The sequence below is a fragment of the Macaca fascicularis genome, chromosome 4 (assembly GCF_037993035.2).
Source record: "Macaca fascicularis isolate 582-1 chromosome 4, T2T-MFA8v1.1".
Lineage (NCBI taxonomy): Eukaryota > Metazoa > Chordata > Mammalia > Primates > Cercopithecidae > Macaca > Macaca fascicularis.
This window is the reverse complement of record NC_088378.1, coordinates 34,087,932-34,111,036: the sequence shown is the minus strand read 5'-3', so window position 1 is coordinate 34,111,036 and position 23,105 is coordinate 34,087,932. Positions and strand designations below refer to the sequence as shown.

Below are 23,105 nucleotides of genomic sequence, written 5' to 3'. Positions count from 1 at the left end.
TAAAGTATGAAGTTAAAGGAAACAAGCTTTTTGTGCCATAAACTTATTCTCCAAATTTTCTTTCATTGATGAGGTCAGGAATGAAGAGCCTGACTCCGTATTCTCATTTGTTTTACATTTTATTTAAAATAAAAATTGAGGCCAGGCACGGTGGCTCATGCTTCTAATACCAGCACTTTGGGAGACTGAAGCGGGAGGGTTGCTTGAGTCCAGGAATTCAAGACGAGCCTGGGAAACACAGTGAGACTGTGTCTCTACCAAAAAAAAAAAAAAATGTCAGGCATGGTGGCATGCACCTATAGTTCCAGCTACTTGGGAAGCTGAGGCAGGTGGATCACTTTAGCCCTGGAGGTCAAAGCTGCAGTGAGCCATGATTGCACCACTGCACTCCAGCCTCGGTGACAAAGCGAGACTGTGTCTCAGAAAGAAAAAAAACAACAACAAAAAATTGTTTATTCAATTGGACAACCATTATTTCTCTCTACTATAAGGTTAAGAATTTCATTACGCAAATTCTGGCTGAATATGTACTGTGATGAATCTTCCTCTACACAAAAATGAAATCCTTGTTCTAGAATTTCAACTTCCTAAGCAAAATGTTATTTTAGCTACATAGTCTTCCAATTACAGATAAAATATGATTATATCAGAATGCCAAAACTCTGGGATAACGTTACAACACCCTCTGGAACATAGCAAAAGATACGCTTCTTGACAGATTTTTTAAAATGACAACCAGAAATATTTTCAGGCTATATTTTAATATCACAATTATTGTCAACCTAAACATTTCCTGACCTGCTTTCCTTGATCAACATTTTTCACTATCAACAATTTCCTTTCAAAAGAGGGTACAAGCTGTTTAGGCACAAGTGTGCGATTTTTTTTTTTTTTAAAGAGACAGGATCTCACTCCGTTGTCCAGGCTGGACTGCAGTGGTGCCATCATTAGCTCACTGTAACCTCAAACTCATGCTCAAGTGCTTCTCCAGCCTCAGCCTCCCAAGTAGTGGAAACTACAGTCATGCGCTACCATGCCTAGCTAATTTTTAAGTTTTTATAGAGACAGGGTCTCACTATGTTGCTCAGGGCTGGTCTGAATTTCTGGCTTCAAGTAATCCTCCTGCCTCACCCTCTCAAAGCATTGAGATTACACACATTGCAGATGGGTGCCTGAATCTTAACATGGAGGAAGCAGCCCAGCAACAGTGGTTACACATATGGTCTTAGGAAGTGAAGAGATCTGGTTTAAATTTCAGTTCTGCTACTCACTAGGTTTACGTGACCATCAGCAAGTTACTTAATTTCTCTAATTCTCAGTTACATCATTGGTAAAACAAGGATAACAAATCCTTTACCTCAGAGGGGCATGTTAAGAATGAAATAATGTATAGAAAGCGCTTAGGACAGAGCCAGGCACTTAAGTAGGAGCATGATGCACAGCAGCTATTCCTAGATTATAAATTACTTATATTTTAGGATAAAATTATCTACTGATACCTGTTTTCTTTAACCTTATTTCTTCAACTATTAAAACAGCTTTTAGAGTAATGGTTCCAAGCACAGACTACAGTCAGACTGCCTGGGTTATAACTCAGGTCTGCTATGGACTAGCTATGTGGCCTCTAACCAAGAGGTTCCATGTTTGTAGAATGAGGGTGTGATGATGACAACTACACCACATAAGGTATTATGAAGATTAAATAATAGGCACCGACAGCACCTGCAAAATAGCAATTTCTCTTGGAATTTCAAAATTTTCAAGAAGCCATTTACTGCAACATTTCTTTAGTTGCAATTCAATTCAATTCAATTCAATACATTTCAGTTGTATTGAACTGAAATACAATCATAGTGAAATCTTAACAATACTTTTGGCTTTTAATTAAGATAGTGGAATCCACTTGAATGGAAAAATGTATTCTTTATGACTCAGCAATTTCTTTTTCTCTGTAATTATGTGTCACCTTTTAGAGGTCTTACTGTCTTACTGTAATTATGCTTTGTGATGAATATTAGTAAAACAGACATCAGAATGGTAAATGCATAGGATGGCAGTTGAATATGTGCAGCTGTATTTCTTCAAGTCTGTTTATTTTTCATATAAAAACAATTTCTAACCAATTATGTTTCAATTAGTCCCAGTCTGTTAAAAAATACTGAAAAACAAATTATTTTGCCCCAATTTAGGGATTTACTGATTTCAGTCACTTCTTTAAATCCAGCATGAAAGGAGGCAGATGCAGATTGCAACGTAGATTGAAATATTTGCCAACCGGGTTAGGAAGCTCGGATTGACAGTTATTGTTGGCCCAGCGTCAGAGACATGGCTATCTTGCCGTAGCTCAAGTGTAAAAGCTCACTCCTTAGTTTGGTTTGGTTTAAAATAACCTCACCCTTCTCTTGTCAAAATAGCTTATTCTAGTCTCATGGGGCCTTTGCAGAACCGAAAGAGACTTGTACTTCCCCAGTAACAAGCAGGGATGCTGACTACCAGAGAGCTGTAAGAAAATGTAGTTTTTCTGTTTTGGCCATCAAAAGAATGTCTCTTTGCATGCTCCCAGCATTTTTTTTTTTTTTTTTTAAGTTTCTGAGCTGTGACTCACTTGCAGGTAAAAAGATCAGGGAATGAGAATCTCAGGGGTTACACTCTACAGAAACTTTAAAAGAATACTTGAACTGCCTCCAAAATGCCTCGTACAAATGAAGAGCGACTGTACTTGAGCTTCAGGTCAAGGAGGTCACCACCTTCGAAGGGATTCGGAAAAAGATGGCAAATAAAACCAGTGGGGCAACTATGAGCAACATTCAAATAAACAGCTTTTAAAATTCAATTCCTTTTGACAACAGCAATGGTTTTACTGAATTATGTTTTCATAAACACCACCCAGGAGAGGTAAACATGGTTTACTGTGTATCTAATGAATAAAAACATTTTGGTTAACAGGCCTATTTAATTATAATTTAGCATAAGGACCATACGCCAGTGAAAGAATACAATAAAAGGAATATAATGAATACATAAGGTGGGTATTACCAAGATAACAAGGAAAAATCCTCCGGAAAGATTCAGTCAGCAATTAATCCTCTTCTTAAATGAAAAGCCTTAACCAGTAAGGTGAGGTTTGGGAAATAAAGATGATGTCTCTTAAGAGTGAGACTCTATTACTTTATTGTTGTTGTTGTGGAAAAGAGAACAGATGTCACTGCCTTTCTACTCTACAGAAAAGGGTCTCCTGAGTCAGAAATTGGTGATATTCAAGGAGATAAAATAAGATCCTGTTACAATATTGTTCCAACAACTTCACAGGCATATAACAATAACACACTCATCCTATCCTTGCATTTTGAATGGTTGCCTTGGTGTCACAGTGGCTGGCATCAGAACTGTGAGTGATTTAACTAAACACTGAGCTACTCTTTGGGGTACATAAACAACTACACAGATTTAACTCAGGCTCTGAAGAGCTGGAATAGGAAAACACTTCCAGAGCTCCTAATTCATACCTGGAACCCATCAACAAAAAGGGAGAAGAGGTTTTACAATAGCCAGAGCATGCCTAGTCATTGAAATTACTTCCAGCAATATTCAACATCAAGCTCTCGGCCCAGAAGACCTCAGGGGGCAAAAAACCAACTTCCCAAAGTTTACTAATTAACTTTGGTAATCTTTTAGAATGGTTGGCTCTAAATTGATTTTATTCTACTTGATGTGATAGTTTTGCAAAGTAAATAGATTTATATACGCTCATAGCTTCATACTTTATCTTAGCTTGCTTTCCTATCTGTTTAACTGGGTACAGACTTGGCTTTCGGTGTGACTAGCAAAATTGGATTCGTGTTAAAAATATAAACCAGATTGATGGCTGCAATTCCGGCAACGCTCTATGTAGTTCTCGTAGTGGAAACACTGGTCTTACAACTTGAGAAGCCATTTTAATGGCCTATAATGAACTGAACAGACTGATTTCTGCCATTGGATCAGTTAATAAGCAGTGGGCATTTGCCTTGCAAGATAATCTAAGCATTTGGCAGGCATTTTAAAGATGCTTTATTGGTTTCTGTAGTTGATGTTTAGCAGGCTTAAACAACATGGGAGCTTAAAACATTATGTGATTTTTAATAGAGATAGTACCTAATTTAGAACACAATTACAAACAGCCGTAGAACAGATTTCATGAGAACACGGCTATGTGGGATGGATGCCCGATGTTTCCCAACTGATAACACACTGTGAAGTATTACCCCTGAAAAGGGTATCTTCATTCAGTAGAGATTCCCAAAGCCTGGTTTATAGACTACTTGCATCGGTCACCTGGGAGAGCTTGTTAAAAAATGAAGATTCCTGGGCCGGGCGCGGTGGCTCAAGCCTGTAATCCCAGCACTTTGGGAGGCCAAGACGGGCGGATCACGAGGTCAGGAGATCAAGACCATCCTGGCTAACACGGTGAAACCCCCGTCTGTACTAAAAAATACAAAAAACTAGCCGGGCGAGGTGGCAGGCGCCTGTAGTCCCAGCTACTAGGGAGGCTGAGGCAGGAGAATGGCGTAAACTCGGGCGGCGGAGCTTGCAGTGAGCTGAGATCCAGCCACTGCACTCTAGCTTGGGCGACAGAGCGAGACTCCGTCTCAAAAAAAAAAAAAAAAATGAAGATTCCTGTTCCTTCATTTTTATGAACACAAGAATTCCATTTCCTGAATCAGTACCTCTGGGAGCAGTGCCTCAAAAGCCACATTTTTAACAAGCATCTCAAATGATTCTGGTGTAAATCAAAGTGTGAGACTCCCAGTTTTCTTAAGATATATAGAGAAACACATATATTGTTTTGCTCAGCTGTAGACATGCAGAGATTTAAGTAATCAGTCCCTAGGAAAAAGCTACTCCACTCACTGGTAGAGCCCATGCCTCAACATTTTGCCTCTAGGAGCAGCGTGAGGGCAGAGATGAGCTTTCACTGTCCAGAGCGAAGAAAGCGTCTTTTCACAGCAAGCACTGGCACGAAAGACACTCCTCGTACTTCCGATGAATAAATGGATCGCTGGGATAGGATTGTATACTCACATTTCTATCTATAAGTACCACGCACTCACATTTCTATCTAGAGCCACTGGGACTTCCCTTCACTCACATCCATTTGACAAGTCTCTGTAGGAAAAGAGATCCAAGCATTCAGCATACCTACAGGTGGACTCAGGGTGGGACCATCTTAATATCGGGCAGAGCTTCCTGATGAGGATGTCCTGAATCCTAAGGTACAAGTGTTCTGAGATATTGATCCCCGCAGCCCTCTGCACCCCTCTCTGGTGACTGGGAGGCAGCCTCATCCATTTCTTTGGTGTTTGACACAAACATTGTCATTTCTGTGATATCATTTTCTGTGTCGGCCAGGAAACTAAACAACAACAGTTTGGGACATCCCACCCTAATTAATGAGAGAGTGCAGGTGTGTTTGGGGGGAATTTATCTCATCATTTAATAATCACTCCTTACATATCCGGTGTGGTGATCTCACAGTTCAAAGTGTAGGAGTTTTAACTGAACAGAAAGGTTATACAGCTATTGCCTCTTAGGCTACATAACTGATAGCTGTCCACGGAAGACGGATGGATAGTTCGAGGTCACTACGGCACACAAGGGAGTGTGCTCAGGTTAGGGCAACTTGGAGACGAAGAAAAGACATGGCCCCTGCCTTTATGGAGCGTATCATCAAGCAAAGTACACAGAGGTGTTTACCCAAGAACGTCAATGGCATTGGGTCGTGTGATGAGAAAGCATGTAATGAAGGACTTGGTCCAAAATCTGGATGAACAGATAAAGCTTCCCTGAGGAAAGGAGAGTGAATCTGATGCCCCAAAATGAGAGATTAGCTAGAAGATGGCACAGAGAGGATCTAGACAGAGGGAAAAGGGGTATCTCAGCACAGGGTGGCTGAAGCATAGGTTGAAAAAAGAGCCTGCAGAGACAAAGCAGGAGAGTTAGGCAGGGGCCAGATGACACAAGGCTTTGTAGGCCATGCTGAGAATTAGGGTCTTAATTCCAAGAGTAACGGGAAGTCACTGAACGTTTTGAGCAGGGGGATAGATGCTCACATAAATATTTGAGTCCAGACTCCAAAGCTCTAGCCTGGAAGAATGTGGTGGGCTGAGATAGGACCTCAAATCTGAGTTTTAAGGAAGTCCCAGGGGATCTGGTACGAAGCCAAATTTGGGAATGAGTATGATGGAACATTAGCTGCCCATGGCTCTATTCTGAGCAGGTGACCTTTAAAATAATGTTATGTGATAGGAAAAGGACATTCATTCCTCACACAGTTAATGTATGCTAGTCCTATTATATAAGCTCTGAATCAAAAGCAATGCTAGCACATCACTCATTCTGGGGACTGCCTGGCATCTGGAATAGGTAATGGGTTGGTGCCACAGCCCCCAGCTTCACTTCAGCACACACTAGCCTGATCCACCTGTCTTGCCTGCACTGATTTCCTGCAGGACTTCCCTGGGCTCTGGCTGCTTGGCAGGGAGGATGTGCCGGGGAATTAACATGTACAGTCTCACTCTGTGGTTCAAGGGAATTGGTGTTTCAATAGTTCAGCTCCCTCATCCCTATGGTGGGCTAACTCTGAGATGTGTATTTACAAGAAATCCCAGAGTTTTCCCAGCAGGTCTGTGTTCCTGCTGTCTGTGGTGGTAATCGGCGTGACAACAAAGCTTTTTCTGGCTGCCTGCCCTTCCCTGCATCACTTCCTCACTTGCCTACTGATATTTTCTTGACCTCCCAAGTAAACCACTTGCAATTAAATCCTTGTCTCAGAGTTTGCTTTCAGGGATGCAAATTGTCTCTTGTGTGGCAAAGTGCATTAAAAAAAAAAATAATGTCTGGCCACCAAATTTTAGTAAATTCTTAAGAAAAATGCAAAGAGAATTTGTTAAAATCTAAGTGGGAAATTACATCCAGGTGAGTAATGTGGTATTATGGGAATCATCCTGCTTGAGCAATCTATTCAAAGTTTAACTTAAGAACAGCAAAGAGGCCAGGTGCAGTGGCTCACATCTGTAATCCCAGCAGTTTGGGAGGCCGATGAGGGAGGATCACGAGATCAGGAGATTGAGACCATCCTGGCTAACACGGTGAAACCCTATCTCTACTAAAAACACACACAAAAAAATTAGCTGGGCGCAGTGGCGGGTGCCTGTAGTCCCAGCTACTCGGGAGGCTGAGGCAGGAGAATGGCATGAATCTGGGAGGCGGAGCTTGCAGTGAGCCGAGATAGCGCCACTGCACTCCAGCTCTAGCCTGGGCAAAAGAGCAAGCCTCCGTCTCAAAAAAAAAAAAAAAGAATAGCAAAGAAAACTAGGTATTGATGGAACATATCTAAAAATAATAAGAGTTATTTATGACAAACTCAAAATAATAAGAGTTATTTATGACAAAGCCAATTATACTAAATGGGCAAAAGCTGGAAGCATTCCCTTTGAAAACTGGCACAAGACAAGGATGCCCTCTCTCACCACTCCTATTCAACATGGTATTGGAAGTTCTGGCCAGGGCAATCAGGCAAGATAAAGAAATAAAGGGTATTCAAATAGGAAGAGAGGAAGTCAAATTGTCTCTGTTTGTAGACGACATGATCGTATACTTAGAAAACCCCATCGTCTCAGTCCAAAATCTCCTTAAGCTGATAAGCAACTTCAGCAGTCTCAGGATACAAAATCAATGTGCAAAAATCACAGGTATTCCTATACACCAATAATAGACAAACAGAGAGCCAAATTATGAGTGAATGCCCATTCACAATTGCTACAAAGAGAATAAAATACCCAGGAATCCAACTTACAAGGGACGTGAAGGACCTCTTCAAGGTGAACTACAAACCACTGCTCAAGGAAATAAGAGAGGACACAAATGGAAAACATTCTATGCTCATGGATAGGAAAAATCAATATCTTGAAATGGCCATACTGCCCAAAGTAATTTATAGATTCAATGCTATTCCCATCAGGCCACCAGTGACTTTCTTCACAGAATTAGAAATAAACTACTTTAAACTTCATATGGAACCAAAGAAGAGTCCATATAGCCAAGACAGTCCTAAGCAAAATGAACCAAGCTGGAGGCATCACACTACCTGACTTCAAACTATATTAATGTTACAAGGCTACAGTAACCAAACATCATGCTACTGGTGCCAAAACAGATATATAAACCAATGGAAGAGAACAGAAACCTCAGAAATAACACCACACATGTACAACTATCTAATCTTCGACAAACCTGACAAAAACAAGCAAGCGGGAAAGGATTCCCTATTTAATAAATGGTGCTGGGAAAACTGGCTAGCCATATGCAGAAAACAGAAACTGGACCCTTCCTTACACCTTATACAAAAATTAAACTAAGATGGATTAAAGACTTACATGTAAAACCCAAAACGCTAGAAGAAAACATAGGCAGTACCATTCAGGACATAGGCATGGACAAAGACTTCATGACTAAAACCCGAAAAGCAACTGCAACAAAAGCCAACACTGACAAATGGGATCAAATCAAACTAAAGAGCTTCTACACAGTGAAACTATCATCAGAGTGAGAAGGCAACCTACAGGATGGGAGAAAATTTTTGCAAGCCACCCATCTGACAAAAGTCTAAGATCCATAATCTATAAGGAACTTAAACAAATGTACAAGAAAAATTAAACAACCCCATCAAAAAGTGGGTGAAGGATATGAAGAGACACTTCTCAAAAGAAGACATTTTGTGGCCAACAAACATGTGAAAAAAAAGCTCATCATCACTGGTCATTAGATAAATGCAAATCAAAACCACAATGAGATACCATCTCATGCCAGTTAGAATGGTGATTATTAAAAAGGGGAGCATTAGCACAGTTAATGCATGTGGGGCTTAAAACTTAGGAGATGGGTTGATGGATGCAGCAAACTACCATGGCACATGTACACCTGTGTAACTAACCTGCACATTCTGCACATGTATCCTACAACTTAAAGTAAAATAAAAATAAATAAATAAGTAACAAATAAAATCTTCCCCCCACCAAAAAAAAAAAAAAAAATAGTAAACAAATGGTCCAGTAATTGATTCGCTCCTAAGGAATAAAGACATATAATGAAACAAAGTAATCTATTCCTCTTTCAACAACACCAATCAAAACTAACATTTGGCCTGGCACGGTGGCTCACGCCTGTAATCCCAGCACTTTGGGAGAGTGAGGCAGCAGATCACGAGGTCAGGAGATTGAGACTATCCTGGTTAACATGGTGAAACTCCATCTCCACTGAAAATACAAAAAATTAGCCGGGTGTGGTGGCACGCGCCTGTAATCCCAGCTGCTAGGGAGGCAGAGCCAGGTGAATCCCTTGAACCTGGGAGGCGGAGCTTGCAGTGAGCCGAGATCCCGCCACTGCACTCCAGCCTGGGTGACAGAGCGAGACCCCATCTCAAAAAACAAACAAACAGACAAAAAAATAACATTTATTGAAGGCTTATGACTTATTAATCATTATTCTAAGAGCTTTATATTTGCACTTTTCATCTTGTGTAATCCTCATAAATTATGAGATTCAAAGCAAAAAGCTATTGAGTAATTCATCAAAGATCATAAACCTAGCAAATAGGGAAGCCGAGATTTAAATTCAAGCAGTGCCCCATGTTCCTAATCACCACATTCTGCTGCTCTTTTCTGGAGGAACAGAAAACACCATGGTGTGCTCTTGCTGTGCTGGGTTTCAACTACTTACTCATTTCTTCCTTGGGTCTGCATCAGAGACAGAACTAATCTTCAGAGCTACATTAAGAGCTTAGATGGCCTTGCATGCAGAACAATGGCAAAAAGCCAAGTGTTAAAGTTGCATGGGAGGAAAAAAACCCCTAAGAGAGTTTAGTTGCATCAACCTACTACCTCCAAAGTTTTAGGGTCTCTCACTGGTTTATGTACCTTAAACTATAACTAAGACAGTACTAAACAGAAAAAAGGTTGGCAACCTCTTTGTATACTGCTGATTTATCCAAGGTGGAACTGACTTACTGCATCTTGGTTATGTGGGAAGAAGAAAGAAAAAATATAAAACTCTAAATAAATACTCGGAAAGTCTAAGTTGTAGCTCTTTTACATTTCCTACATATTAAAACTGTAGTTTTGGCCAAAGCTGGTACAGAAAGTGAGTCAAGAACATGCAGTTCAAGCCTATGAACACCTCTACAGAGCACTCACCTCTGAACCCTTAAGAAAAAGACTCCAGGGTATCTAGGGAGAGGTATAAAGTCATGACACTAGGACAAACTGAGTCCTACCACTGCTTCTCACTCCTGGCTGATCTCAGGCCAGAGGAAGGTCACTGCTGCTCTGCCAGTATCTTCTCAAAGGTTAGGTAGACATGGACACCTCTGATCATTTTCACAATAACCAAATGACACACTTTGAAATGATGGAAGACACATGCACACACACAATTCAAAACAGAAGATTACTAGTAACGTGGCATGCTCAGGATTTTCCTGAAAAAGAAGGCAATCCACTGGGACATGAGTGGAAGGGTATTTCTTTACCTCTTAAAGATATGTTTCAAGCCTTGGGTTACACTCAAAGTCAAGGTTTATAAGAGACAAACAGGAAGGGAGAAGGGCTCTTTGATCTCTTTTTCATCTTTTTGATCTTTTTTGATCTTTTTGATCGAGACCATCCCGGCTAACACAGTGAAACCCCGTCTCTACTAAAACACACACACACACACACACAAAATAGCCAGCTGTGGTAGCACATGCCTGTAGTACCAGCTACTCGGGTGGCTGAGGCAGGAGAATCACTTTAACTCAGGAGGGGGAGTTTGCAGTGAGCCAAGATTGCACCACTGCACTCCAGCCTGGGTGACAGAGTGAGACTCCATCTCAAAAAAACAAACAAAAAAAAGAGTAAATATGCAAACATAGTTCTGTGTATACATTTTATGACCTTTTAAAGGAACACATCTTGTACAACTTAAGTAATTTAAATCAGAACATTCTACTATATGAAACTGAGGTGTATGCATGCATGTGTGTGAATTCACATAGGCAAAAATGCTTTCCTGGAAACACATAAGGACAAACCATTAAAATATTAATAGAGGTAACTGTAGTTCACTCTAAACTTAAAAACAAGCAGGTATTAATGTATAATTTGGATAATTCAAAATAAAAATAATTTTAAAAAGCATGAAGATTTTAATTTCTGAAAAGAACAATAAAGAGAGGCTGCGTGTTTAGAAAGAACGGAAACGTGGTGGTGGCCTACAGGGCAGGTCAGTGGATGGAGAAATCTGTCAAGTACCAGGGGGTGAAGGAAGCAGCTGTTTAGGAAGCCCAGTGATTAGAATCCTTTTCAGACAGATCAGAGATGAAGCAGGAATTTGCCCTTAGAGAAAACAGATTAGAGAAAGGGTATCTTTTTTGTTATGGGGCAAAGAGTAGCATCAGCAGATGCCCAATAAACCAGTCTCACAATTTGGCAGTTTTGTTTATTCATTTTTGCATTTTTTAATAGTAGCAAAATATACATAACATAAAATTTACCATTTAATGGCATTTTGTATATTCATACTGTTGTGTATTTGGTATTTTCACATGCAATTTTGTATTTTAAAAATGTGTCAAAAAGCTATTTTTTTCTCTTCGACTGAATTATAAACACCCAGGAAAGTAGATAGATGGCTTGATTCTTTGCCTCATATTAAGAAGTTGGTGGTACCACAGCAAAGGCTTGGAATCAACCCAAATGTCCATCAGTGACAGACTGGATTAAGAAAATGTGGCACATATACACCATGGAATACTATGTAGCCATAAAAAAGGATGAGTTTGTGTCCTTTGAAGGGACATGGATGCAGCTGGAAACCATCATTCTCAGCAAACTATCGCAAGAACAGAAAACCAAACACCGCATGTTCTCACTCATAGGTGGGAATTGAACAATGAGATCACTTGGACTCTGGAAGGGGAACATCACACACCAGGGCCAATTATGGGGAGGGGGGAGGGGGGAGGGGGGAGGGATTGCATTGCGAGTTATACCTGATGTAAATGACGAGTTGATGGGTGCTGACGAGTTGATGGGTGCAGCACACCAACAAGGCACAAGTATACATATGTAACAAACCTGCACGTTATGCACATGTACCATAGAACTTAAAGTACTAAAAAAAAAAAAAAAAAAAAGTCGGTGGTAACGGCTTACACCACTCCTTCCAGGGTACGTAACCAGGAACCTGCTATTGTTCACTGGTTCACTGTTAATTAATCAGATCTCTGATCATGACCAAAAATGGTGGTACAGAAAGACAGACTGATAAACTGGGAATTCTAAAGGGATCCTCACACCATGTTAGATGGTGATAGTGGCAAAGAAGCAACTATGGCAATCACTGGCCACTATTATTTTGTAAGCCACAGGACAGACAAAGGAAGGCGGAATACAAAAAAATCTTCCAGGCAGCACTACTTTTGGGGTCATGAAACCATTAATATCTTGCTTTCTTTGTTTTTTTTTTTTTTTTTTTCCTGAAACACTATCTTGTTCTGTTGCCCAGTGTGGAGCGCAGTGGCATAATCATAGCTGACTGCAGCCTCGAACTCCTGGGCTCAAGCAATCCTCCTGCCTCAGTCTCACAAATAGCAGGGTCACCTGGATGACTTTTAAAATTTTTTATAGAGACAGGGTCTCACTATGTTACCCAGGCTGGTCTTGAACTCCTGGGCTCAAGTGATCCTCCTGCCTCAGCCTCTGAAAGTGCTAGGATTACAGGCGTGAGCCATAGGTGTCCAGCCAATACTTTGCTTTAATGCTTCATGGTTTATGTCAATGCTATTCCACCTTCAAAATAGTACTGGAAATGAGTCAAGACAGAGGCTTTCCTCCCTTTAATATATGAGAAAACTCGGGGAGTGGATAGGACTTGACTTGCCTATTACAGGAATGACTGGTCCTCCTGAGTGAGTAAATGATCAGACACTCTAAGTGAGACACTGTATCAAGGAACTGGAGACAAACTTAAAAATGAAACCAGTTGTTCCAATAGAATTTGAATCTCTCCAATCTTGCAGCTTACATGCTGCAGGCTACATTCAAAAACAGCTGCTAGTAAACCCAGGACTCACCCTCTTTCTGTGGTAAAGGCAGTCTTCATTACTCCTGTAAGTGTCCACTAAGCAATCGCCTACTGCGCAGGGATACTTTGTTTGATGACCGTGTCTTTTCATACCAGGAGTGGCCATGGCACCTTAAGTAGTGATGTACTCAGAAATACACTGTCTTGATTATGAAGAAGCCACAGAATCTGTTCTTCTTTTTTGTTTGTTTTTCCGAGACAGAGTCTCGCTCTGTTGCCCAGGCTGGAGGGCAGTGGTGTGATCTCTGCTCATGGCAAGCTCCACCTCCTGGGTTCACGCCATTCTCCTGCCTCAGCCTCCCGAGTAGCTGGGACTACAAAGTGCCCGCCACCACACTGGCTAATATTTTGCATTTTTAGTAGAGACGGGTTTCACCGTGTTAGCCAGGATGGTCTCGATCTCCTGACCTGGTGATCCGCCTGCCTCGGCCTCCCAAAGTGCTGGGATTACAGGCGTGAGCCACCGCACCTGGCCAGTCAGGTATATTTTCAACAGTCTCCAAGAAAACATTGCTATAGGAAACAAAACATCTAATATTAGCTCTTTGATTACCTGATTTCAGGGGATGAAGAGCTTTCATTTGCATCTGTCCTTTTATTTCTTGGAAATGACGGACTAGCCGGAGGCATCTCACCACTTAAGCGGTCTGGAAAAATACGGTCTTTATTCAAATTGATTTCTGAATAGGGACAGTTGGCAGCACTAACAGATTAAAAGAAAAAAGAAAAGAAAAAGAACATTGAACATTTCCATTAGGCCATACTTCTTCCAATTAAAATGACAGGCTACAGAATATAAAATTCTAACATTTAACTGAATATGTTAAATTGTTATATTTTATAATCATACATACAGCATATTTTATCTTTAAAACATAACAAATATATACAAATAGGAAATGGGTTTTTACACTAGACTTTAAGAAAGAATCTGTTGCAATCTTCAGAACTGAGCAAGGGTCACTGAAGGACTCCCTCTGTGTGTATCTCTGGAAACAATCAGCCCCAAGAAAGAAACGCTTAAGACATCATTCAGGACAGAGGTGGGAGAGAGACTGATTGATTGGTTAATGGAGCAGATTTGCTTCTGCTTCCTAAGGGGATCCTCCAGGCCCAGGGCAGTCACAGGCTATTTAATTTCCTTTTTTAATAGTTACTACACTCCAAAGGAAGGAGGTTTCCTCGTGGGCTGTTCCTGTGTTCAGGTCTGGACCTATGCCTGATGTTCTAGAAAATACATGGGTCAATTTGTAGCTAATCTTGTTCCTAATACGAAAAAGGACCAGAGGCCAACTTGGATAATGATGCATAGAGCTCATTTCCCTTCCATTTGTGACTACCAGTTGGTCTCTCAGGTCTCATTTGGTGATGATTCCTGAAAGGAAATCGAGGTCACTCATTGTTAACTCATCATTAGTTAGTATATTCCTGTGCCCAGGCCTCAGCATTCCAGTCTCTGAAACAACTGGGCAACTGCTGTCTCTCAGACCCCAATATACATGGGCCTCTCCCAATAACTGCCTATCGTGCCTCTCTGCTTTTGGGAAGCATTCTTAAATCTGGAAATGGTTTGGGCCTTAGGTAAATTACATCAGAATCTTCTATGTTCTTTTCTTCAGTGTAGAAGACAGAGAGAATGTTGATAATCACCCAGCGAAAATTTTTAAACAGTGTCTAGCTACCCTGCACCAAGAGGATCTGAGACACCCTCCTAAGAAAAGGAGGGAAGAGTTTAAAAGGGCTGCCAGCCAGGTGATTCTGATAATGGCCTATAAGATTTATCACAGATATCTGGTAAGCAAAAATTCCAACTTTAGTTTCTTTAAATACTGCTCATCTACACTGGTATCTATGCAAAAGAAGAAAGCAAATAACATGTGATCATGTGCTGACATAAATTTATATAATGTCAGCTTAACATCAACAAAAACAAAAACCAGTGACATTTATGGAGCACTTATGATACATCAAGCACTGTGCTAAGTGCTTTACATGCAATACTTTACTTTATCTTGCCAACATCCTAGAAAAAGGCATTTCATACAACAAATTAAAGCTTATAACAGTTAAGTAACTTCAGTCTTTATTTCATTCATTTATTCACCAAGCACTTATCATGTATCTATTGCGTCCTAATTACCTTTCCAGGCACTGGAAACTCAGTGGACAATAAAAAGACAAGAAACCAGCTCTCTGGTTTCATGGAGCTGATATTCCAGGGGGAGATCAGCAATACACAATTATACACATAAATTAGATAACTTCATACGGTGATACATGCCATGAAAAAGAAATACCATGATATAAAAGAGGGTGTGAGGATGCTATGATGGAGTGGTGAGGAAGGTCCTCCTTGGAGCAAAGCACCCGAGCAGAGCTATAATAGTCAGGAAGTAGGACCTGTAGGGAAACAATGTGGGGAAGAATGTTCCAGGGGATGGGAGGAGCAGTGCCAACAGGAAAAGCTTGACTTGTTTGAGGGAAAGAGAGACCAGGTTGGCTAGAGTGTGATGGAGACGAGATGAACTAGGAGAAGCAGGCAGGCAAATATTATGTAGCACCTAGCAGGCCAGTCAGGACTTTATTTTTTAGCAAAAAACTTTGCTTTTTTAGCAAACGTTGTATCTGAAGCTGATGGAAGATATTCAAATAAGAGAAAGACAAAGTTTGATTTACAATTTTAAGAATTACTCAGGATGCCTTTGGGAGAGAAGATTTTAAAGGCAGAGAAGATTTCAAGGGACGGAACTGGAGCTTGCTTAAAAGTTATTTTTCTCTTTTTGGAGAGAGGATTTTGAAAGCAGAGAAGATTTCAATGGGACTAAATTGAAGACAGAAAAGTTGTTCAACAGGTAAATATATGATGTAACTTGGATTTGTGTGGTTGAGATGGGGCAAAAATGAAGAGGACAGTCATGGTATCCTTTGTCATCCCAAGAAGACCTGTGGATGGATGGGAGATGGGAAGCAATGGAAAGGAAGAGTTCAGGAATGGCCATTTGGTTTTTGGCTTGAAGATCAGGGTGGTAACAGAGAAGCTTTTTTTCTTTTTTTTTTTTCCTGAGACAAATGACTAAGGGGAAGATTTGGGGGTAACATCAGAAACTGTGGAATTTGTTTATTACATCCGAGCAGAGATGTTACTTGCCCAAGGTCACATAGCAATGAAGTAGCTCAGCAAAATGAACACACTATTTCACGCATCACCTTGAGCATGGGGAGATGGTAGTACTTCATTTTATTCATTTAGTAATAATGTGAAGGAAAATCCATTCCCAACTATGATGTCTCTTTTGAACACCAGCCCTTTATATGTTTCACGGGATCCTAATTCAGAGTTCATGAATGCAGGTGACCAAAACCAGTTCTGCCTAGCTTGAGCAGAAACACTCACTGGAAGGGCACTTGACAGCTCAACAGGAAGGCCAGAAAAATCCGGCTTGGGTAGGGAGCAGGGTACAAGCAACACACTCCCTCAAAACGATTTGCACAGGAGGAGGCTGCTGCTGGGCATGTGGCCCTCACGTCACTGCTCTCAGCCCCCCTGCCCTTTCCAGGCCCTGGTCTAGTCCTCAGTTCCATGGAGGCTGCAATCACAAGGTCTGACCTGCCTTCACCTCATTTCTCAAGATGGAAAGCCGGATGGCAACATCTGATTGGGGGGTGTGGGATTCCTGCCCACAGTGAAACTGCTAAAGGCCTGAGAAAGGGAAGTCTGGGTCCCTCGTGGCTCCCTAGTAAGAGGTGTCAGACCTAACACTCATCTTGACCTCAAGGAAAATACAAATGTTCACTAAACATTTCTACTCAGATGCCTTAGGGTCACCTCACAATAAACATGCTTAAAATCAACTTTATCATCTTTAACGAATCATGCCCCTCCACCCAAAAATGATTAAAAATTCACTCTCCTAAAAGACAAAACACACAACCAGCTCCTCCTGCTGTTCTGACTCTGTTTCTGACAAGATAAATTTATTAACCCAACCCCAGGTCTTCACCATCTTTGACTCCACTCTATTATTTGTTCCTTATACTGTGTGTTTTTGTTGCAAATTTATCTACTTAAGCTTTGTGACAGTAAAAAAAAATAACAATTCAAAGACAACTTCTTAGTTTCTTTAAATAAACCGTATGCAGCTATTCCTGGAATACCATGACCAGCATTTCATTCATTGTTAAATACCTGGCCTTATAATTATTAAATAACTGTATATATATTAAAATGGAAATTTAACTGGATATGAAGAAAGTGACAGGTTCTCTTCTTTACCTCATCCACCTCCAAAGATGGGAAGACTCGCAGGATTCTTAGATGGTCTGGGTCCCCAATTTAGCACTAATTACGGTTACAGTGTAGACAATTTATATTCTAAGCCCTAGGAGGGCAGCATCTTCACCTATTTGTTGAATAAATGAAAGAATATCTCTCGAAATCACCATATGTAAACTTGGAAAGCTCAAGAGAGAGGTAAGACTGCTGGCCAGAATGAGACTTACCATTTAAATATCTTTTTTTTTCCTTTTTTTTAAAAAATAGATTGCTAGGACCAGAGAGTAATTTCAATTTCCAAACCTCAACCTAAAGCAGGGAAAAACATTCACAGCCCTCACAGCAGTGATTTACTAATGATCTACCAAGGGTAGCCTATCAGCTATCGATTTTATGTTAACCCCCTTTCTTTGAACCCTGAGAAGAGTCAAAAGGGTCAAGAAACCTCCCATTTTCACACCTACTCTGGGGTAGAGAGGAAAGCGGCTGGCTCCTGAAGTGGGAGCTGGTGACGAAATGAAAAGTCACAAAATGCAAAAGGAGCTCAGGTGACCGGACATGCATGGAGGGGGGCATCAGGGAGCCTCATTCTGATCCTGCTCTGCTGCTTCATCCTCCACTCAATAATGAGCAAGCACAGGCTCCGAGATTCTGTTTCATCTGTAAAATGAGGATGATAATAACGAAACTGACCTCGGGTTAAGTGCATTACCCAGAACAAATGTTTACATTACCTATTTAATTCTCACAATCCTAAGAAGTAGTTCCTTTGGTGCTTAAAAAGGAATGTTGTTCAGTGTCATTCAATCGGTTCCTGATGGAATTACATCAGGAACTGTGGCTGTCTCTTAACCACTGTATTATATGGGTGAATAGTACCCTTGCACATTGAAGAATTTCCTTATTCCTAACCCATGACAATGAACTTGATCTGAGAGTACCATCTTCTAGCAAGATGCTACTGCCTGCTGTCTGTACTCATAGAGCTAACATGGATTGTGTGCTTACTATGTGTCAGGCACTGTTCCAAAATTAACTTCTTTACTTATCACACTATTCTTTTTAAGCAGATACTACTGTCACCAATTATTTTATAAATGAGGACACTGGCACAAAGAAGTTAAGTATCGGCTCAAGGTCACAAAGCTTTGTAAAATAATCTTATCTGATGGCTTTAACCACAAAAGCCAACCTATAGAACATGGATCAAGTATTTCACTATTTTATCTACTCCCATTAACAAGCTCTTTGTATAAGAATTAGAGTAAAATTCACAAGTAATCATGTTTTTGAGGAGTTGGAACGACTCCTGTGTCATTTCAAAGAACACAAGTGACATATGTGATCTGCATCATGTTAGAAATGTTGCCTTTTCTTTTCCATATTTGTTCTGTTATGTACAGATACAAAGTTATTAACTTCTAAAACTGCATATGAACTTTAAAAAACTCACCAGTGCTAATTAAACATCTATGGAAAAAGTTGGTTCTCACTAGGCTTATAGACTTCTAATTTCTCACATACTAAGTTTCTAGTGACAAAACTTTAATAAGGTGTGGTTTACCACATAACGTGTATATATTCTGTCATGGTTAGACACGTGCACATGTATATATACAGCTCTTTACTATTATGCAACTCCTCAGCAAGCAGAAGGATAGAGTCCCATAGGATGATACTGTTCTCTACTGTAAGTACTTTATTGAGGTGCATCCTACACTATTAGCACATTATTTCACATATCAGCTAAATATGCAAATACTTGCCCCACTGGCTCCTCTAAGGAGAATCATTTTCACACTCTGTCCTGACAAAAAACAGTTTAAAAAAAAAAACACAACCCACAAGGCGGGCTCTATCAGGACACTGTGCATTGCATGAATGCCCAGCAGTTAAGAGCAGGGACTTAAGTGCCTTACAGGCCTGAGCTGAATCCTGGTTCCACCAATGTACAATCTCAGGCACTTACTTAAGCATTTCAATTCTCTGTCTCCTCATCTGTAAAGCAAGAACTAGAAAAGTGCCGAACGTTCACAGAGTTCCTGTGAGGACCAAGTAAGATCACGCATGTTAAGTCCTTGAAGCAGTAACTGGAACATAGGAAGTCATCAATAAATCCCACCGATTATTATTATTTAAAAAGAAGAGTGACATTTAACCCCTATTGTGTAAAAAGAACAGCAGCAAAAAGTAAACAGCAATAAAAACTCCGTAACACACCTCGTTATGAATGCTCTGCTTCCCTCATAAAAAGCTGATGCTTCTCTCTGAGCGCCACTCCACTCTTGCCTCTAGGAGAATCTGTTTACACCAGACTGGCCTCTTTAGAAGGAGGGACCCTCTCCCCTATACAGCCCCTCACCTAACCCAGCAGGTGACACAAAGGTTTGTTCATGGATAGATGCATGCTGAATTAATACGATGTTTACAGCTTGCAGGGGCATACCAAGAGTTACTACTGTTTAAAACATTCCATGGACTTCATTAATATCCTTTATATATTGCTGAAAACATTGTTTCCTCTTTTCTTGTTTCATTTCTCCAAGACTAAAACTTACATAGAAAAGATTCAGTTCTGAAGGCACTCGATATGTAGAATGTCTACTTTTTTTTCTGAGATGGAGTTTCGCTCTTGTTGCCCAGGCTAGAGTGCCGTGGCGCGATCTCGGCTTCCCACAACCTCCGCTTCCTGGGTTCAAGCGATTCTCCTGCCTCAGCCTCCCGAGCAGCTGGGATTACAGGCGCCCGCCACCATGTCCGGCTAATTTTGTACTTTTAGTAGAGATGAGTTTCTCCATGTTGGTCAGGCTGATCTCGAACTCCTGACCTCAGGTGATCCACCTGCCTCGGCCTCCCAAAGTGCTGGGATCTCAGGCGTGAGCCACTGCACCCAGCCAGATGTCTACTTTTATATAACTTTATTTCCTTTAACATCTTCCCATTCCTTACCCTCTCTCTTGGTAGGCCAAATAAATGAAGTGACAAAGGGAAACACTGTGACACAACCAGTATTAATGTTCCCTTGCTAGAGAGTTGGAATTAAGCAATTTGGCTCCTGAATATCCCTAAAGATGAGAAAACCACACCCACATCCAACCCTTTCACTGATCATTTATATTTCACCATTTTAAAAAATGTTAAATTATCAAGCTTCATTGTTTAGACACATGTTTTAACACTTCTTAGATCAAATTCAAACACTGTAATCTTCAGAGAAGGTAATAACAAATGCTAGTCAAAACAATGTCTCTTGCTTATGTGTTCGTTAAATTGGTTATTTTTGCTAAAAGAGCAACTTTCTTTGTTATCTATGCAAAGAGTGCATGTTTTGATATATGCAGTTTCTCAGCAAATTAATCCAAAGAGAATTTTCTCATTATGTTTTCCTAAACACAGCATTCTTAGTAAGAACAAAAATAAGAGCCAGTGAAATGAACCTTTCAAAGAATATCCATAATGCAGCAAGCTCCTCCACAAGTCTACTAATGAAATGGAAAACAGGCTGTGCCAATTAAGGATTAATATCCTGCCAGAAAATGAGCTTTGAGTGTTGTAAATAGGACAGCATAGTCAGGGAGTCTAAGAAAACCCAATTCAAAGACTGAGAAGGGATGTTAGCACTTGGGCAGAAACTGGGACCTCCAAGAGTTCTGTGAATTGCATCCCTTGGTCCAGAGGGCTTGAGTCAACCAACAACTCTGCCCAAGGCACAAAATCTGCTAGTTATGCTCTCTATATGTGACAAGAAAATGAATACAGGTTTTTTTTATCAATGCTTTCCTTTAAGCCATCAGGTGTACTTCTGCCTCTCCTTCCAAGAAAATGAGTCATTCTCTATTATGATTCCAATTCCACTGGAAAGGGTTCCTTACCGCGTTTCTCTATAAAGCCTTCCACTAATCCTCTTAACAAGCACAACACTGCATCTGTGAAGAAATGCTCTAAATATAACGACTGAAACTTGGTGAAATGGGTGTGGCCCAGCTGAGGAACCCTCAGGGGTCCCCCTGCACACTTGGGGAAAGGCAGTCCTGATGAATGGCTGGGCCATCAAGGAGGGGACACAACCGTCACCATGGACCTTGCTGTGAAAGACAAACCTCTCCACTCAAATGCAAAGCAGCCCTAAGGAGACCACGGACACTGCCGTAAGGTGGGTCTTCCTTCCAGAAGACCAAAAAAAGTTTTGTTTAATCTTCAAATTGCACCTCAACAACATATTGCTAGTATTGACTCATTTAAAAATTTTGTTTTTTTTCCTCTTTGCTCCAACAAATTCTCTTTGCTCCAACCAACACTTTGTGCAGCAGAAAGGGATGTGTGCCAAAGTTCTGATATTATTTTTTATGTGAGGTTTTAATTAAATTACGTACAGCTTTTATAGCTCCATCGGCCTGTGAATTCTTTGAAGGTTGGGTCTGTGACTAATTTACGGAGTAGTGTCTTGAGAGGCCATTAGAGAGGAGTGGTCCAGAGCACAGACCCCTGAGTAACACTGGGTTCCCTTCTCCGCAGCTGTGAAGTAAGGCCAGTTACTAACCTCCCCAGTACCTCCGGTGGCCTCACCAAAACGTGGGGGGAAAACCAGTTCTTACATCATAGGGCTGTTATGAAGAGTATCCAAGATATGTAAAGCAATTAGAGCAATATCCGGCACAGAATAAATAAATGCTCAATAAATCTTAGTTCTTGTTGAAAAAAATGCTGCTCGAAAATATTTACGGAATGAGTTTCTAAACATATTGCTGCAGTTTGAATACCTCCTCCAAAACTCATGTTGAAATCTGACTGCCACTGTGACAATACTGAGGTGATCAGGCTCTGCCCTCCTGGATGAATAAATGACATTATCGCAGAAGTGGGTTCGTTATCATGGGAGCGGTTGTTATAAAAGCAGGTTTGGCCCTCTCTGGCTCTCTCACACATGATCTCTTGCCCTCTACCTTCTGCAGTAAGAAAGCCCGTCGCCATATGCTGGCCCCTGGATCTCAGACTTCCCAGCCTCCAGAAAGTGAGAAATAAATTTCTTTTCTTTACAAATTACCCAGTCTACGGTATTCTGTTATAGCAACACAAAACAACTAAAATAATATTGGAAATTTAGTATGTTCATGAATTATTTCGGGCATCTAGATTTACATAATAGCTGAAAATCCAGCTGCCTTCACTAGGCAATATTTAATAACGTCTAAGATGTATCATATTAACTTTTGGTTTGCAGTCAGAAAAGCAACAAAAAGGATTTGCAAATGGAATCATCATCTTGTCTATGCTCAGACTTCTCACTCTGGAACATACTGAACCTCATAAAACAGAACGGAGAATGTTGAAAAAGGAAGCTAAGAAGCATTCAAGGTCGCAGAGATGAAAAAAAGGGAAAACCATATCCAGATGAAAATAATCACACCAATTTTGCAATTCCTATTAACGTTTGGAGGAACAGGTACAGTAATCTTCAAAATTTTTAAAGACCTAGATTCACAACCTGTACAAACTAGATAAACAAGGAATCATTTTTCTTACTGGGCAATCCAATTACTAAGTAGTCAGAACATTTTACCGACACATTATTATTTTAAAATATACCTAAATAGGTGATACGTTTATTCCTTAAAAATGCCAGTTGAATGACAGGAATTTCTTAGTATTTCAGTAATTTTTTTTTTAAGAGACA

At 40.5% G+C, this 23,105-nt stretch overlaps 1 protein-coding gene across 13 annotated transcripts in view; it reads right to left on the bottom strand.

Moving 5' to 3' along the window:
• L3MBTL3 (L3MBTL histone methyl-lysine binding protein 3) overlaps positions 1–23,105 on the bottom strand; it is a 122,884-nt gene that overhangs the window by 24,959 nt on the left and 74,820 nt on the right. For all 13 annotated transcript variants that reach the window (XM_005551804.4, XM_005551807.4, XM_065543387.1 and 10 more), the window contains one exon: positions 13,712–13,861. In XM_005551804.4, the coding sequence (XP_005551861.1) occupies positions 13,712–13,861 (150 nt within the window). The remainder of the gene's footprint in view (positions 1–13,711; positions 13,862–23,105) is intronic.